Genomic DNA, 18,077 nt, shown 5'->3' with positions numbered 1-18,077 from the left:
GGTTTATAGTGGCGGTGTACCGGGCGTGTGTTGGCTGTGTACGCTATGAACGCTAAATCTGGATGATGTCCGTTCGCACTGGAAAAAAAAACCACTGAAACTAATTTAACTCTTGCTCGGACGCGCATTCGACTTTCGACGAAGATCCGTTAATTTCTATCTAAGCTGCAAACCCATCTGGCTAGAGTGGACGCGAATTTGTGCCGATATGATGGCGTCGAGTTGAACAACTTGGTCGCGTCATCATCGTAGCATACAATATTCTGGTCCTTAGTGTTCGCAAGAGATTCTTCTCGAGCTGTCGAGGTTGGTGATCTGACTACTTGTCGTCTAACGCTTCGACAAGCCTGGCGTCGTCCGCGTGAATCGTCCAGCTAGGCGCTAGGCACTTGCCACAATCGGGATCGCAAGGCTAGCAGGTCGTCTGGGTCAGTACGGGAAAACAACGGTCAAAATTACCTTACCATGACATGGGTGGCGTAGGAGACGCACAAACACAATGTTATGAGAATCGCGCCCATCGTTCGATGGAACGCGTCTATATACGCGTACTGTCATGATATGACCGCATGCGGGATAGTCTGGACAACACTAACTTGCCCCCGCTGCCTGCTACTGGCATGCCCGTTGCCTGTTAAACCCCGGGCGGTTATAGACGGTCTCATCCGTCCTCGCTTGTTATATACCACTCTGCACGATACGCTATAGCCACAACGCTGCTATTTATTTAGCGGTAAATAGCACCGTGGGGGATTGAACCAAGCCCACAGCTAACTCTGGTCCAGATCCAGTCAGATCCGTCCAAAACAATGGCCGTCCATATCTCCTCTAAAGCGGCCACATCAAGTGACTACTTTGCGTATACGGCGCAACCAATCCAAAAAAAAAAAATCAGCTCATTTTCGCGGCTTCGCTTCAGCCACCGCCGGCTAACGATCATGCCAACAATCCGAGGCTTAATTGATGGTGCGGCGCGAAAACCGCATATCTGTAGCTTATCAAGCTCCCTCCGTCGGGTCAAGGTTAGGGGTTTTCTCTCAACCTGGAATCAGTTTCCGTGCGCGTCGAGAACTAACGCTCTCTGTTATGGAATTGTATTCCCATGTGGATTATCCCACGCCCACATGGATAGCGGACACATGGTGGCACCGGCGTAGTTCGAGGTTTTGACCGGAGATATGGTTCGCGAGAAGCTGACAACGGGAGGGAGGGTGGGTGGAGGCGACGGGGAGTTGCCACCTCCTTGGGCTGTCAAGCTGATGCGAAGATCACCTGTAAGAACAATGAGCACGTGGCATGTAGGGGGATGTCGAGAGCCCGGAATTTTCGTGAACTAGACAAGGTCACGCAGTCCGGATACTCGCATTTGCCAAAACTTGGCAGCTGAGGTTGAGTGATCACCTCCACGCCTTCATCCCGTGACCGAGACCGAGACGGCAACTGGTAACCTGCCCCCCAGGCTGCAAACAGAGTTCTGGCTCGTTTCGGGAGAGTGCTGTCGAATTATAAGGTCCGCCAATGAACCTTAATATGCAGAGGGGCTCCGACCTGGCACCGTAAGCGAGCGAGGGGCAGTCATAAGGCGCAAGATTAAATTCCTGTCAATGCGACGAATTCTCCGTGCGAACAGGCGTCTGGACGTCTGCCGGCCGTTCGAGTTTGAGAGGAAAGAGCCAAACGCGTCTTGCGTGGCTCAGTTTTCTTCTGCGGTAAGCGGGAATACGCTAGGGCCAGAGAACGACTGAGGTAAGGTTTTGTAAAGATTAAGGTTAGTGACAAGAATTGTCCGATGCGGACTTGGCCTCTTTGTGTCTTGTCACCACACCACCACTGAAGAAGAGTACGGATAATAGGCTCAAGTTAGACTATCTTCGTCACGACTCACGAGCTTGCGATTACCGTGAGAACCGTAAGCCGGGTCTCGATTGCCATGTCCGCACTCAACAGAACAGAGGAACTTGTATAACTTCTGATCAAAGAGCGAAATGGAGCCGATCCAGGCCATCAGTTTCCGTTGGGCACCAAATAGTCGACCGGACGAGACGTTGCCGAGGCCCTATCGTCGACAGGACGAGGGGGCATTATCCGGGAATGGCCGCTGACTTTGCCCGTCTGTCTGTGCCTTCCTGTCATGTGCCCCGGCATGATGCTTCCACCAACGGCGGCAGGCGTTCCAGAACCGCCGCATGGGGTTGCGTGTTGCGTCAGCGGTGGCGCGTAGATGTTGGATATGGCCAATCATCAACATTCGGACGGCAAGCCGTTGATTGATTGATGTGTGGGCGCGTGGCTGCAGATACGACTGCGAGTTGAGTGGGTTGGTGTGGATGTTTTACGCGAAGTCCTTACCCTAACCCTAACCCTAATCTGGCCCAGCCGCGTCACGCGCTGTGACCGGAAAAACCGGTTTTTCGGGATTGTACCTGCCTTCCGTACCACGCTGCCGGCCGCACCACTGGCCTGTGCGCTGTCCACGCTTAACCCTCTGCCAACACGCTTCGCTCTCATGCACCCGCCTGCACTCGGCCGGTCGGTCTCTTTTAAAGTCTCCGCCCCTTCTGCTCCACTCGAATCCATGGCTGCCAGCACCGCCATCACCCAGCCAAATCCTCAAATTTCCACATCATCATCATCACCTTCTTCTTCTTCTTCTTCTTCTTCTTCTTCAACCGATCTCCTGCTCTTTGCAATGTCCCATCGTCGCGGCCCCTGGTCAGCGGCAGAGGACGCCAGACTATTGCATCTCATCAACACCCACGGGCCCACAAACTGGGTCCGCATCTCGCAGCTCCTCGGCACCCGCACAGCTAAGCAGTCCCGCGAACGGTACCACCAGAATCTCAAGCCGTCGCTCAACCACGCGCCTATATCCGCCGACGAGGGCTTGCTGATCGAGTCGTTAGTGGCCCAGCTGGGCAAAAAATGGGCAGAGATTGCCCGTCACCTGGCCGGTCGAAGCGACAACGCCGTCAAGAACTGGTGGAACGGCGGCGCGAATAGACGACGCCGGGCGGGATCGTCTGGTCCCGGAGAAGACGGCAGTGTGAGTCCACCGCCGCAGTCGAGACCTCGCCAGAACGAGCACAGCCAGACTGTCGTGCTGCCGTCGCTGTCGACCGCGGCGACGACCGGTTTGTATGCGCGTTCGTGGTCTTCGTCCTCGTCCTCACAGGTTCGGTCGACCGCGTATCTGCCGCCACCAATCGCCACGCCGCCGCTCATGCCAGATGGTCCGGACGACAAGCTGACGTCGACCTCGACAACCGTGTCCGAAGACGACGAGTATTTCCGGTCGTCGCACTACGTCCCGCGGGAAACGTCGTCGGCTTACGGGATCTACCCGGTGCCGCAACAACACCACCAGCAACCGTCGTCCCAGCAGCAGATGTACGCGTCCAGGTACACCGAGCCACGAGATTACCAGTACGCGCCGTACTCGAATCTGCCGCCGCAGCCAGTCGAACTGCAATACAAGGCCAGCCTGTCGGGTCTGATCGACTCGCCTGTCGCGCCGGCTCAATCCCATCCAAGGCAGCTATCGTCCCCGCTGTCACAATACCGTCTCGCGGCCGCGTCCTCGTACGGCGGCGAAGATTCTGCCATTGCAAGGGCCGAAGCCGAGGAACAGAGGCTGCGGGACCAGAGAATGAACATCAACAGTCTGATTATGTGAATTATTTTGTTGGGTATTACTGGAGTTAGAAATCGGCGGCGGAGTTAAGATATCCAGAGTGTATTTTTTGGGATAAAATGGTTCTTCTTCTTGCTTTATTTTGTATTGTTTAGGCTCGGCGGATGGCGTTGTGTGCTGATTACAAGCGGCGATAAATGGTCGATGTATGTTACAATTTGTAAGATCCGGTAGATGTATAATATTCAATCATAAGGATTAATTTCTTGTCAGCAGCCGCCCGCCCGCCCGCGTCGTCGCGGGACCGAGATCAATCGACGTAGGCGCAACACTACGGTTTCATGGTAAATAGTGTGCCAGGTTGCTGGCCCGCCCCCTTTTTCCTCATTGCCAAAAGCAAAGAGTCTGACCGATAACGTCAACGGTGTTGTGGCCAAGTGCGGCACGACGGCATGGGCCAAAAACTATATGATGTGGCCTTAGCCCGAAATAAGAAAAATCAGATGATATTTAACATGGCGCAGGTTGGGACTAGCGTATGGTGTGGCTGGTGTTAACTAACAGGTTGGCTCTATCTACCAATCTATCCGTCGCCCACACTTTAGGCCGAGCAACAATCAAGACACTTACTGGCTGTCCCACACAATATACAACATCCACTACCCAACGTATCTTATTCAATAGTGGGTTTCACTGCGTGGCGCCTCCCCGCTTTCAAACTTAATTTACCATCATGACCGGCCGCCCGCCCGCCCAAGCCATCGCGCGTTCTTGGGACTACGCAGCCACCACCTGTCTGTTGATTCATTTTCGATAGACGCAATTATAATAATCCTGCCAGAAATTTTTCACACTGGATTGCCCCGCCGCCTGGGCGCGCTCAATCGGGCCGAACCCCAAGCGCGACTCGAAAACAAAGTTCAGCAACGTTCTTTTTTTCAGCGCGGTTTGGTTTTTGACGTGCATGCGGCGCTTAAATATAAGGTTTAATTAATGCTGCGGAGGCAGGTTTGTGGAAAATCTGGTTTTGGGCACGGGGGTTAAAATGCGACCGACAGCAGAGGAGCGCGCCCAGCCCGATTGCGACACGAAAAAGCGCGGTTTGCTTTTTTTTGTTTTCTTGGGCTTGGCCCATGCCAGACTATTGTTGTTGCGGTGTCGTCGGTACATATTGTTTGATCTCGACAGAAATGCGGAGAGCGTTTGACATGATGATTCAGCCCCGGCGTGTTCTCGGGCCAACTTTTCGACTTTGCTCTGGTTGTTTGGTATTTTATCTGTTCGATCGGCTCGGACAATACAGGTGTCCACAAGTCCGGCAGTTGCGTTCGCAAGGTAAAATGCGGCAACCAAATGTGCTGGTTAGTACAAACCCCAATGGCAAGGCGGATAGCGGGACCGATGATCTTCGCCTGGACTTGGGGTCGAAGCCGTTTTTCCACCGGCCTTGCCCCCCTCATGGGAAATTCAGGGGCGCTTTGATTGATTAACTTCAGCAGCCGGTCCTGGTTCGATCCTGCGCCATTGACCATCGACAGACCTGGGTCGAATAAAGAAAGGCCTTGGACATGGTTTTTACTACAAGAATTATTGCAGCAAAAGTGGAGTGGCTGACGGTCCCCGGGTCACGCTGTGTTCAATTTGCCCATACCATAAATTGCTAATACAATTTTTAGCACCCATTTCTAGCCGCCGATATGTAGTGAGTGGCAGTGTTTCGTGCATCGCCGCCACAAAACCTCGTCGGCGGAATGGGCGAATCAGATTGCTCTAGAGACAGACACAGTGCCGGTTAAAAAAATAAATGGCTGACAGGTTGACGTTCCCGAGGGTGGTTTGACTTTACAGTACTGTACTTTTAGTGTGGGGGATGATCGCATCGCATGGGGCCGATGGATCTTGCCGTGCATCATTAGTGCGCTTCACCTTGCAGCCTCCCGCCGAAAATGCAGTTACAAAGCCCTTACTCTTAACGGTCTAGCCTGACTAGTTTTAACGACTAATGCAACCGACTAGCTCGCCTCACAAAAACGCTGGATATATGTGACTCGCCTGCCCACCCAAGTCACGCAGCAGCGGAAGTTAGCTAGCAGTGCAAGTATCATGCCACCTCTTTTTCTTTTGCCATCAACCCGTAATGCCACTTTCGCAGCCATTTAGAAACAACAACCCCCCGGGGTTATTTATATATGTGACGGCCACGGAAAACGCCCACCCTGCACGGTCCACTGCGCCCGCTCAGTTGTCATGTTCTCTGGTCGATGTGGCCAGCTTGGCATCCAATAAAAACCCTAAACCCTGAGATGCCGCTATTCTAACCCGCTATTCCTGTGGTATTGGTCGAAATTCAAACTATCAATTTTGATCGCGATATTTGGTCGTTGTGTTATTTTGGTTGTGCAGACCAGGGTAGGCGCTGTGCTGCTTTTCGGGACAGCAATGTTAGTCCTTGCCGGGCGACTCACTTGCGCTAAGGTCGTTCCAAGAGTTTACAAGTCCACTACCATACGATTAGTGACGAATGTACCGAATCAACGTGCTCGAGACCAGGCTTTCGCAGAGCCTTATAACTAGCTTTAAGCTTGTACATCTATAACGCTGTCATGTGCTGAATTTGAAGTGCTTTACAACGGGATTCTACATCGGAGACCAGCCGAGTAATAGTGGCAGGCTATGAAGATAATAAAAGGTGCTAGTTTCTGGAGTGATGGGCTTGCTATTTATCTTCCCTGCCTCGATAGCACCTTCGTTATACACCATATCGCGACCAAACCGCACAAGCATGCATTGACGCAGGGACCTCATAAGTCTGAGAAAGGAAAATGGAAACGGTCGATATCAACGCAATTGTCCACACATTTTCTTACGCTGACGTATGACGGGTTACATGTTTTAGCCCTGGAGCTTTTGGTGTACAGAAGTTCACCATCGACAGACCAAGGCGAAACGGAAAACCGGCCAGCCAAGGGCATACAATGTCGAGTCGAGCGAGTCTATGCTGAGCAACTGTACGCTAAACCGCTCTTTCATCGCTTGTCCACACGGAAAACATACCGGTCCTTGCCATTTGCAGCAAGCAAGCGCAAATGGCAGCTGCAGCAGGTCCGGTGAGCATGGGACGAAGGACTACATTCCGACGTTCGACAGGTCACACAGGGGCGACTTGCACTATTGAATCTAATGAATCGGTCAGCCAGATGATTTGCATACTCAGAGTAGAGGACGTGCAAGACAGAGTTGCGCGATCATGCGTGGACGTGCCCGGAAGATATCGATTCGATACTTAGCTAACACGTCCACTAGCTCTTACGTGCAAGCCAGACTACTTCACTCCTTCTTCGCGATAATCGATTGGCAACTGTTGCAGTTTGATACTCGCAGACCAATACTTTGCTACAGTCCTATCCCATAAACAGGGTCCCAGTAAAACCCCAAGAAAAGCTAGCAAAAGCTGCGAAGCGAACCCTGCACCGCACCGGACCGGACCGTGCCCGAAAGGCCAGGTTTGTTAATCAAGGTCCCGAGACAAACAATGCCAGACTATTAGATAACTGGAGAGTTGGAAAGGCTGTTTACAAACCCAGGCGCTAAATAAATTAGCCCGAGTCATGGGCGGTGCGAATCGGCCCGGAAAATTGTCGCCCGGTACGTCATCGGGTTAGGGTTCACCCCGAAGCAGCCTGGCGTTCTTAATTCGGGGTGGTGGGTCGGTGATCGCACAGGGATGTCGCGAGCGGATCAGTGATCCAACGTCGATATCGTTGGACAGTAGAGCAATTTCGGAGACAATAGGCTGGCGGGGTTCAAAAGATTTCAAGTAAGTATTCACATAGTTACGGTTGATTGCGTCACCATTCATGCATTGTAATGCAACCAACCCATCCTCCCCGCACAATATCGCGAGCCCGATCGTCATAGCTGTTTGAGTTCCTGGCCAATTGCTGTTGGGGACCGGTTGACTAATTTCGCCGAGTGCGTGCCTGCCCGGTTACGGTCGCATTACCATATAAAATTGCCTTAACTACGCGTTGCAGCAGCGACTCGTAATCGTAATCTTCAGCGCAGATTTGCCAATATCAAAGATCGTCGCCGTCTCCGTGTCGCGTGGCCAGTCACCGTCATATTGAGTGCTATCGGCCCGGAGCAGAGTCATACGTCGTAATAGTGCAATGCCAGGTGCACATGTCACCACAACAGTCGATCACCTGACCTGCACAATGACGTCGGAGGCTGATGTGCGACCAAACCGTTGGCACGACCTGACCCTAGTTTGTGCGACGCCCTCGCAGATCGCTGCCATGTTTGGTGGCAGCGGCGGGCAGATGATTCGGTGGCAGCAGATCCACATCAGAATTTGGCAAATAAATCAGAAAAAGACTATTGTTCTCCAACATTAATTACTTGATAAAAATATTATAATGCCAAAGTCACCGTGCGAGACGGTGTTCGTGTCATATATTTCAACGATCCGGTTCGATCCTTCGCGATGAGCCCGATTCCAAATTAAACCCTTGCAAAAAGCAAAAACACACGCCAGCCGACAGCCGGAACGTGTCATCAAAATCTTCCACCGCTCGCAGACGACCCAACATCCCGCCCATGCCACAGTTCTAGATCCTCTCTCGCCTTCTTTATTTTGCTGTTCTGTCGTTTTATTTCTTCTTCTTCCATTGTATTACTACTAGTTTGGGCGGATTTTTGGTGCGTACTCGTCGTGTGTCCTTCGATCAGATTTCAATCACGAACTCGTCACGAGCGCCAGTAGTAGTAGAAAATCATCCCCCCCCCGGCCGGCTCTCTCAGCCTGACAATGCAGCAACCCCAGCATGGCCTCCTCGACAACTCGTAACGCCCGGCTCCGGCCGCCGTCTCCACTATTACCGCATCTGATCCCGGCAGACAACGCGCCGACGACGAGTTCGCTACAGCAGTTGCTCGCTCATGCCCATGACCGGTACGCGGCACACCCGCACTCGACTTCTCGCGACGAACTATGGCGCGTGCTGACCCGGCTGGACGAGTGGACGACCAAGATGGTCGAGTATGGCTATGTCCAACCGGTGCACAGTGGTGGTGCGACGCATTCGCACCAGCACCACCATCACCAGCACCAGCACCAGCACCAGCAGCAACAGAAGCGGACGAGTAGCATACTAGAGGCGTGGCTTCTTGGTGGATGTATTGCATATGTGGGTGCTCCCTGTCATGTTTGCTAAGGACTCGTGTGGCTGATATGGTGTGCTTCCGACCTGAAGAGTCTGGGAGATATGAATAGGGCCATCGAATGGAATTATCGCATCTTGCGAGTCGATCCAAAGTACGTTTTGGCACCTCGTCGTCAAGTCAGCCCGTCACTAACAATGCGCTCCAGCTACGTCGAATCAATGTCTAATCTTGCCGCCGCGCTGCGCGCGTTGCGTCGCAATGCAGAGGCAGAAGTATGGTGGACGCGAGCGGTTCGCCTGCGGCCGACATACTGGGACGCGGCCGACCATCTGTTCTCGCTGCTTTGCGCCCAGCACAGATACGCCGACGCCGCAAACGTGCTCGCGTATGTCGAGCAGCACGCCGTGCCGACCGCGGTTCCGGCCGCTGATCTCGCGCGGTACCTCGCCATTATTCACGCAAAGGGAACCCTATTGTACGCTCTCGGAAACCACGCCGCGGCTGCGGACGCGTTCGCGAGGGTGCTTGCGCTCGCGGCCGGGTACGCGGACGCGGACTATGACTCGCCAGACAGCAAAATCACATTGGGAAGGCTAATGCAGCGCGCTAAAACGGCGCTCGCGTCGAAGAGAGGTGGCAGGCTACTGCTTACGCCGCAGGAAGCACAGGCCTGTCTGTCCGACGTGTTTGACGGAGACCTTCCTGGCGTTCGAAGCGTTGCCGACGCCCAGCACCGCCAGTCGATTGCCCAGACGACAGCGAACACGCTTCTCACTCTGGCAAAGATCCTGCAAGATGCTATAGCTGCCGGTGTAGCCGGAGGCGGAGATAACACGAACGCGAACCAGCAGGCTAGCACAGACGGCAAGACCGCGAACGCCAGCACGCTCGTGCAAATTATTGGCCGCATTCCTACCGCGTTCGACGTTCTCCCACTGTATTATCTCTCGCTTGCATTGCACCCAAGTCCAAGCACGGCAAACAACATTGGCATTTTACTTGCCTCGCTCGCTCCAGCGCTACCAATGCCAGCAGAGCATTCTCTCGCCCTGGAATATTACCGCTACGGTCTCGCTCTTGATTCTCGGCACCCACATCTATACACAAATCTTGGCTCGCTACTCAAAGACCAGGGCCGTCTCGCGCATGCCGTCGCAATGTACGAGCGCGCAGTGGCATGCGACCCTAATTTTGACATTGCGCTCGCGAACCTCGCCAACGCGGTCAAGGACCAGGGACGCGTGGCTGAAGCGATCGGGTACTACCGTCGGGCCGTTGCAGCTAATCCCGGATTCGACGAGGCCGCGTGCGGGCTTTCGAACGCGCTGAATTCAGTGTGTGACTGGACCGGCAGAGGAAGTTGTGGGGTCGAGCTTCGGGGAGTCGATGCAGACGGGAATGTGTGCTTGAACCGCACAGACGGGTGGATGGCCCGTATTTTGAGTATCATCGATACTCAGCTGAGCACTGCGCTCGCATGGGGGCGGGGGGTTATTGGCACAGAGTATGTGAAGATCGTACAAGAAATCGTGCTTGCGTGCGGGTACACCGGCATGGACGATGCTCGGCTCACGCCGTGGCTCGCCGAGCTCGTTAGCGCTCAGCAGAGCGGCCAGGATGAAGGCGCAAAGCTGGTGGAGTTGATTGAAGTTGCCGCCCGTCGCGCGAGATGGAGATGGTACAACGATCTGTACGGTACCGGTCATGTCGCGGACAAGTCAAATTATCACCGTCCTCACCTTCCTGGGTCGTTGCCGTTGCCAGCTGCTCCGACCGTCCTGCCGTTCCATACGTTCACGATCCCGTTTACGGCCGTCCAGGTCCGCGAGATATGCCGCCGCACGGCGCTTCGAGTTTCTGTTACGTCGGCGCGGTATCATTGGCTTCCCAAGAATGTATACCCACCCCCTCCGCCTCCGAACACATACTTGAAAGTCGGCTATATCTCGTCCGACTTCAACAATCATCCTCTGTCGCACCTCATGCAAAGTGTGTTTGGCCTACATCGACAAAGCGCCGGCACGTCACACCCCGTGTATGGTATTTGTTACGCAACAACGCCATCCGACGGTACAAACTACCGACAGAAAGTCGAAATCGACGCTCACGAGTTTGTCGACGTGTCCGGCTGGAGCACACAAGCTGTTGTCGAACGCATCGTGCACGACGGCATCCACGTCCTAGTCAATCTCAACGGCTTCACCCGCGGCGCCAGAAATGAGATATTCGCGTGCCGGCCTGCACCGCTGTCGATCGCGTTCATGGGCTTCGCGGGATCACTGGGAGCAGAGTGGTCTGACTACATACTCGCGGATAGCATCACTATGCCGCCAAGCGCGGTTCGCCATCAGCGTCCGGAGAATCGGGATCGGATTCTGCGTCATCATAATTGCGTAAATCAAGACTCGTGGGCTTATTTCGAGGACGTCGTGTTTTGCAAGAACTCGTTCTTCTGCTGCGATCACAGGCAAAGCGCACCGGACGCCGAGGCCGAGGCGATTCCGGCGGACGATGAGACGAGATGGCAGACCGAGCTTCAGAGACGGGACACCATGCGTGCGGATCTGTTTCCCAATCTTCCACCTGGGACCATAATCCTCGCGAATTTCAACCAGCTATATAAAATCGACCCGTCGATATTCGTCACCTGGTTGCGCATTCTTGCCCGTGTGCCGAATGCCGTATTGTGGCTTTTGAAATTTCCTGACCTTGGGTCGACGCATCTGCAGTCGTTTGCCGAACGTTGGGCCGGCCCGGAGGTTGCCTGCCGTGTGATCTTCACCGAAGTGGCCGGCAAAGACACGCATCTCCTGCGGTCGCGAGTGCCGGACCTGTTTCTCGACACGCCAGAGTGCAACGCGCATACGACAGCGACCGATGTCATTTGGGCCGGCACGCCGATTCTCACGTTCCCTCGCTACGACCACAAAATGTGCAGTCGCATCGCCGCGTCCGTCGTCGTTTCAGCGTCGACGACCGGTGCAGCTTTGCCGCGGCGACTTATCGCGTCGTCCGAAGCAGAGTACGAAGAACGGGCAGTCGAGTTATGCGCGGCCGGTGGGGCGGCTGGCGAACTTCTCCGCCTACGCAAGGAACTCTTTTTGGGAAGGAGTGAAGCTGCGATTTTCGACACTGCGCGCTGGACACGAGATATTGAGAAAGCGTACTGGATGATGTGGGACCGGTGGGTTAAAAGTGGTGGGGCAGTCACAATCGGCGAGGATGAAGATCGGAATTTGTATTTATAGACGGGGGCGTTTTTTGTGATCGCGGTTGTGTCCTTTTTTTTTGTCTCATGGTATTGTGGATTACTGGTTGCGGTGAATACCGGCGAGACAGATGGGAAAATTAGATTTACTTATGTTAGTTGACTGCCGGTTTATATAAATGGGGAGGTTTTTCTTATGTATATAAGATATTGGTACTGCAAGGGATTATTAGTTATTGGGTCTTTGGAATTATCTAGATTATATGCTACGATTGGACTGCCACTGTCAGACTGAAAGCTCACAAATCAAGGCTGAGCGTGCGAGCGTAATCAACCATCCGACGGGCGTCGTGTCCAACACCATTACCACTGGCATGACCCGCTCCATACTCGTCACAGACGCCAAATGCCGAGTATTCCTCAGTCTTCATCAGATCCATGCATATTCTGCACCATAGCTTCCTCAGTGCCAATCTTCGACCCCACGTCGTCGAAACAGTCCTACCCGGCCGCGTTCGCCCAACATAACGTGATTCTGTCCACGCAGACGTATATCGCGCTGCTGGACATGCAACCGCTCGTCTCCTCGGCTTGCCACATTCTTCTTATCCCGCGCACACACTACGAGCGAATATCAGACTTTCCGAAACCGCACGCGGGCACTGATGACGGGCACGACAGCGTGAGTCGCGAGCTGGGCGGGCTGCTCGCTGTCTTGGGCAGCGCTCTGCGGGACGCGTTCCGCGACATTACCGATTTCAACGTTGTCCAGAACAACGGTAAGATTCGGTTTTTTTTGTTGTGTTGCCTTAGAAGTCTGCACCAAAAAGCGCGGCGGGGCTTGATATTGTTTGTGGATAGTTGATTTATTGGAAAGGTCCCGGCGCCGGACAAGTTGTCCCGCATGTACACATCCACATCATTGCTCGTCCGCCGCTGACCGCTGCTTCTCCAATATCCAATTCCCCCCTACAATCGTCAACGACAATTAAGCGGCGCTGGGAATATGCATCTTTAATTTTCGGCAAAGGCGCCCGCTCGGATCTGGATCCCGACGCGGCAATCCGAACGTGTGACGCGCTGAGAACGTATCTGTACCATAACTACTGGCAAACTAAACGCAGTAAGCTATGATTGTTTCAGCTTTTAATCATTGCCGTCAGCAACGGGTACGATTAGTCAATCACTAACTAGTCCATGTATTAAAATGTATAAGGTGACAAGCGCAAAGACAAGTGACGTCGAAAAATTGCAACACAAATGGAAATATATACACAAAAACAGCAAGAAGTCACTCAAGGTGAAAAAATGGAATAATAAAGATATCAATAAAACGTGCCGCCTACCACTTGCGATCCACTATAATGAGCAACCTTATAAACAACTAGATGAGAATCACAGAAGGACGAACTCCGTGATGGAAAGAAGAGCAAAAGCCGAAAACAATTACACTTGATACCCAATAAACAAGTAAACAATATCGTGCTGAAGGAAAGAATGAAGCGAATGACATAAACGAAGTACGCACTCTCCATAGACACCTCCTCAATTTAGATGCTTTTCTGTATAGACCTCTCTGGCATTGGATGGTTCTTCCACACCGAACAAAATACACATTAAGATTAGTCGGAAATTGTCGCGAAATTCTCAGAAATATCGTAGACGTGATTGCAAGTCACGATTAAAAGACAGCGGTTGTGCGACTTAAGTCTTGCTCTCCTGCTCTTCTCCTTCATCAGAGTCGACGTCCAGGTCAGACGGTAAAGGAACTTGTTCGACGCGCTTTTTGGCCCACTGTCGTGCCAAAATAGATGCTATGTGCTCTTAGTAACCAAAAACAATGACTTGGCCGATTATCGTACCTTTCAAGAATCTCTTGCTCGCATATTTCTTGAAGAATGCTTCGTGTTTAACGGGCTTGACGAGATAGTCGAGCATAAGGTTGCAGACCGGCTCAATCATTTCCTCAGTATACCCACCCGAATAATGTATCAGGTTTTTATCCTAGCATAAAGTTAGAACTGAGATCGCCTAGCGTATGCCAATCAGCAGACATACCCATTCGGGTCGCTCGAGAATGACGCGAGCCAGATACATCGCGGTGGCCGCAACGCGTGAGGGATAGTACTTCATAAACCTATGATCCAAAAGGGCAATCTCCATCAAATACTTTGCAACAGTACGAGTCTGAATATCGTAGTTATCTGCTTTTGAATTTCTTCGCAAAAAATTCATGGGATTTGGATATGATAAGTTAAAGTCCAAGACCTGGAGCATAAAAGTCTCCGCTCGTAGGATTTCTTCCTCCGTATAGCCACTGTCGGCAACATACACAAAATTCTGGATAGATGGAGAGAAGACCTCCTCGTACTTAGCCGCAATGAACATGCCTGTAATGCCGACGAGCTGCAGTTTATCTAGAGTCACCACTCTGAGTGACAAAAAGCGATCCACAATGTTGACAGCAAGAAACAGCGTTTCCGGTAGTAATCGGAACTTTGTGTGTACTTCAACAAGCCAATCTATGAGAATGTCTCTCATCTTCCATTGCAAGTCACGCTGCTCGTCCATATATCGCGGATTGGGCATCGTCCGGATCTCTAACTCTTTCATGTAGTCGAAAATTTCATTCACATATTCTGCAACCATAGTTGGGTCATCCATCTCGTCAGCGTCTAAATCATCCCAATCCTGCACGGCCACTTCGGGCTTGTCATGCTCGGTCGCGACTGCGTCCTGCGATTCGCTGGATGTCCTTTCAGCTGGATCAACAAACATTGGATCCTCATTCTCCTTATTTCCATCGGAGAATTCCTCATCAACGGTCTCCTCAATCAGCGAACTGGCAGACGTTTTTGTGCGTGGCTTTGCCGTTCTCTGCGCTGCAGTGGCTATGGTGATCGGCTTCAACGGGGCGCGTCTCTTACGCGTTCCTGAGGCAGTAGATGTCGAACTAGCCTTCTTGACTTGAGTCGGATCTTCTTCGACTGCGCTACCATTGATAGTCCTGGATGGGCGCGAACGCGATACGTTTGTTGATGTTGCTGTCTTGACAATCTTTGCTGCATGTTGCTTACCGTCCTTCCCCCCGACTCCGGCATCCTTATGGACATTACTGACGTCTCCGAGGGCGGCGCGTTTCCGACTATTGACTTGCCCGCCATTCGCCTGTTTTGGCAGAGCAGACTGAGAGATTTGTCTGGCGACGGGCTGGGTGTCCAGCGCAGCCGCTTTGGCGCGTGTGACTCGCGTCGTCGCGTTGACACCTAATTTGTTCTCATCCTGCCCAGCTGTAGCTGTAAGTCTGGATGACCGTCTCTGCAAAATCCACTATTAGTTGTATATTACCGGCATAAAATAATTGCGCGATATAATATGAATACAGCGGCTAGTTGCAGCTAGTTGTTGTGGAGAGGCTGCCAAAAATGGCCGCATGTCACAGCATACTAAACAAACCACAAAATCCAAACGTTGCCAATAGTGATAAATTGAAAGCTTACCGTAGTGGCCATTTCTAGAAGTCTAAAGTCTAGGACTGAGGAGATCAATACCTAACTGCTCCAAATCGATTTTAGCCGCGAAACCTTGTGACGAGAAGAAAAGATTAGCATATCCCACGAAGTGCCGACGATCAAATGATGTCGTGCAAATGCATCCATAAACCCTTCCAGAATATAGACATAAAATGTGGAAAGCGAGGAGAATCTCAAAGTCATCTTCGTCGGCCATCTCAGCCGCTGGCATGCGGAGTCAAAAGTTCTGTTGAAAATATACTCACCAAAGCAGCAAATAAATCTGAAGTCCTTCTGGTAGTATAGTAATAATTAAAAAGCCTCAATAAACCGGATCCATGGACAGAAAGCGGCTTGCGTATTGTGCGCTGTGGATAGCAAGGTTCGTAGGGGAGTAGCAAAATCGGTTGGTGGCCTGCGTTAACTAACCTCGCATGTTTGTGTATCTTCATAACGTCGCCATGACAATGTCATTCTATTTACTCAGGCCCTGATTGGGATAGCGCTAAGAACTAGTCGCGTCGCCAGAGTAATAACCAGTCTGTATGCGTATCTCAAGGCACGCTCACGTGAGCCTATAAACCTTATTATCCTGCTACGTCTCTGAAATTTTGAGTTGCCAAAAATATTCCATGTAATCGGCCAAGAAACCGGGAAGTTAGCGTCCGAATAGAGTCGACTCTTTGTAGCTTTTTTGGTAGTGTAGCAATTTATGCCGGAATATCTGATACTGCTTGCCCAAAAGCACGAGTCATTCCGGAAGACAGAGCTTGAGGCGCTCGCTGAACTTGAACAAGTCCCGGTAGACTTGAGCGGCCATGATGTTAATGTAAGTAAATCTGATGGTTATGTCTATCTACATATAGTTAACTAGTGTATTAATAGACGCCTTTGCTATACGTGACTTTAGATTCCGAAGAAGATGCTCGAAGGTTAATAAGAAGATCAATTTTGGTGCGGTCAATTTTTGAGGTCTGGGGAAGAGGTAATCCGTTGGAAAGGCTCCATGAAGACGTGAAGAGGAGGACTAGCCACCTGTGGCCGAGTAAGCCAATTACACTGACGTGGCCTGCGAGGATTTTTACACTGACCGGTTTTAACAGGATATAAGGACGTTTCTTTCAAATTCGATGTCATAAGTTATCGCGGATCAAGGACAAAGGAAGAGCAGCGAGAGATTATCGAGTCCTTTTCCTTCCTTGACTTTGAGGGTCCTATCCGAATGAGAAATCCAGAAGAGGTTTTTACGATTATCGAGGAGTATAATGCAGCATCCGTACCGATTAACGATCCACGAGTCCTAAAGGATATCTGTTTTGGACGATTTATTAGGGACGGTCAACGAGATATAATAGATAAATATGATCTCAAGAAGAGGAAATATATTGGGACGACATCTTTTGATGCAGGTTGGTATTGCTACAACAGGATTGTGTAACTGTCTAACCATCGCATCAAGAGCTTGCGTTGATATCATCCAACATTGGTCTGGCGGCACCTGGAAAGCTCGTCTACGATCCGTTCGCCGGAACAGGTAGTTTTCTTGTGGCCGCTAGTCACTTTGGGGCCATGGCATTTGGTATGAATTATATCGACTGTAACTCCCATGAGCTGAATGGAGCTAACCTTGAGATAGGCTCTGACATCGATGGTCGTCAAATCCGCGGCACGCCAAATTCTAACATTGTTACCAACTATAACCAGTACAATGTGAAAAGTCAATTCCTCGATACATTTGTATGCGACTTCACGCATAACCCTATACGACCGTCGTTTCGGTTAGACGTTATCATATGCGATCCCCCGTACGGGGTGCGTGAAGGTCTTAAAGTTTTAGGGTCGAGGAATACCGAGCGGTATGCCGACAGGTTGCCCACAAGACTCGAAAATGGCGATCTGTCGCACTTGTAAGTATCACTACTAGCAGTAATGACCAGGGAGAGAAACTGATTATTAGTAGGCAACTGGATTATATTCCACCCAAGAAACCTTACCATTTCGACGCGTTACTGGACGATTTACTTTTTTTTGCAGCTGACCATCTTGTCGACAATGGACGACTATGCTGCTGGATGCCAACTGCAAACGAGGACTACGGAGAGCGGGACATTCCTATGCATCCAAACCTGAAACTGATCTCCAATTGCGTTCAAGAGTTCAATAAATGTAGGTGATATGATGCCGTTTAGTGCGAAAGAAACGGTGCTGACTTGACTATAGGGTCACGACGACTTTTGACATATAGCAGACGACCACGAGATTGTCCTTCGCTAGACCCAATTGCTAAGAGCAACAGAGCTTATAAAGAGCAATTTCGCGATAAATATTTCCGAGGTTTTTCACGGCCAAAAGGTGACGTCGCATTCGACGACTGGGAGGAGAAGAGTTTGTAAATATTTCTGTACATAACTAGCTATAAGTTAATAAGGGGATAATATGGGCATGTACTATGGACGACACCAGAGGCATTGGTTGTATACTAAGTTAGTTATTATTAATAGTTATTAGTAATCAAAGATATGGTCGCGGACGTGCACGTGTTCACTAAATCGATCCATCT

General features: G+C 51.3%; 6 protein-coding genes across 6 annotated transcripts; 5 read left to right on the top strand and 1 right to left on the bottom strand.

Moving 5' to 3' along the window:
• The first annotated feature begins 2,544 nt into the window (after positions 1-2,544).
• Positions 2,545-3,940, top strand: POJ06DRAFT_251849 (uncharacterized protein). Its single transcript, XM_056187453.1, has one exon. It carries the CDS (start codon positions 2,576-2,578, stop codon positions 3,671-3,673), a length of 1,098 nt encoding a protein of 365 aa, XP_056045012.1. The 5' UTR covers positions 2,545-2,575; the 3' UTR covers positions 3,674-3,940.
• Positions 3,941-5,733: 1,793 nt separating this feature from the next.
• Positions 5,734-7,496, top strand: POJ06DRAFT_251847 (uncharacterized protein). Its single transcript, XM_056187452.1, has one exon. The coding sequence runs from the start codon at positions 6,305-6,307 to the stop codon at positions 6,740-6,742; it is 438 nt and encodes a 145-aa protein (XP_056045011.1). The 5' UTR covers positions 5,734-6,304; the 3' UTR covers positions 6,743-7,496.
• Positions 7,497-8,323: 827 nt separating this feature from the next.
• POJ06DRAFT_98807 (glycosyl transferase family 41-domain-containing protein) lies at positions 8,324-12,228 on the top strand. Its single transcript, XM_056191870.1, has 3 exons — positions 8,324-8,820; positions 8,887-8,948; positions 9,003-12,228. Exons 1-3 carry the CDS (start codon positions 8,458-8,460, stop codon positions 12,043-12,045), a joined length of 3,468 nt encoding a protein of 1,155 aa, XP_056045010.1. The 5' UTR covers positions 8,324-8,457; the 3' UTR covers positions 12,046-12,228.
• On the top strand, positions 12,229-13,235 carry POJ06DRAFT_98808 (HIT-like domain-containing protein). Its single transcript, XM_056191871.1, has 2 exons — positions 12,229-12,784; positions 12,883-13,235. Exons 1-2 carry the CDS (start codon positions 12,412-12,414, stop codon positions 13,137-13,139), a joined length of 630 nt encoding a protein of 209 aa, XP_056045009.1. The 5' UTR covers positions 12,229-12,411; the 3' UTR covers positions 13,140-13,235.
• A 389-nt stretch (positions 13,236-13,624) lies between these two features.
• POJ06DRAFT_98825 (cyclin-like protein) lies at positions 13,625-15,626 on the bottom strand. The gene is made up of 4 exons (XM_056191872.1): positions 15,506-15,626; positions 14,064-15,323; positions 13,868-14,009; positions 13,625-13,819 (listed from the first exon to the last, which is right to left on the bottom strand). The coding sequence occupies exons 1-4, from the start codon at positions 15,515-15,517 to the stop codon at positions 13,710-13,712; spliced, it is 1,524 nt and encodes a 507-aa protein (XP_056045008.1). The 5' UTR covers positions 15,518-15,626; the 3' UTR covers positions 13,625-13,709.
• A 521-nt stretch (positions 15,627-16,147) lies between these two features.
• Positions 16,148-18,055, top strand: POJ06DRAFT_251834 (S-adenosyl-L-methionine-dependent methyltransferase). Its single transcript, XM_056187451.1, has 7 exons — positions 16,148-16,346; positions 16,403-16,562; positions 16,621-16,926; positions 16,977-17,096; positions 17,154-17,424; positions 17,478-17,683; positions 17,738-18,055. Exons 1-7 carry the CDS (start codon positions 16,230-16,232, stop codon positions 17,908-17,910), a joined length of 1,353 nt encoding a protein of 450 aa, XP_056045007.1. The 5' UTR covers positions 16,148-16,229; the 3' UTR covers positions 17,911-18,055.
• Positions 18,056-18,077: the final 22 nt, after the last annotated feature.

This window comes from Lipomyces tetrasporus, assembly GCF_029532465.1.
Source record: "Lipomyces tetrasporus strain NRRL Y-64009 chromosome Unknown POJ06scaffold_4, whole genome shotgun sequence".
Lineage (NCBI taxonomy): Eukaryota > Fungi > Ascomycota > Lipomycetes > Lipomycetales > Lipomycetaceae > Lipomyces > Lipomyces tetrasporus.
The sequence above is the reverse complement of the archived record's forward strand: the minus strand, read 5'-3'. Positions and strand labels throughout refer to the sequence as shown.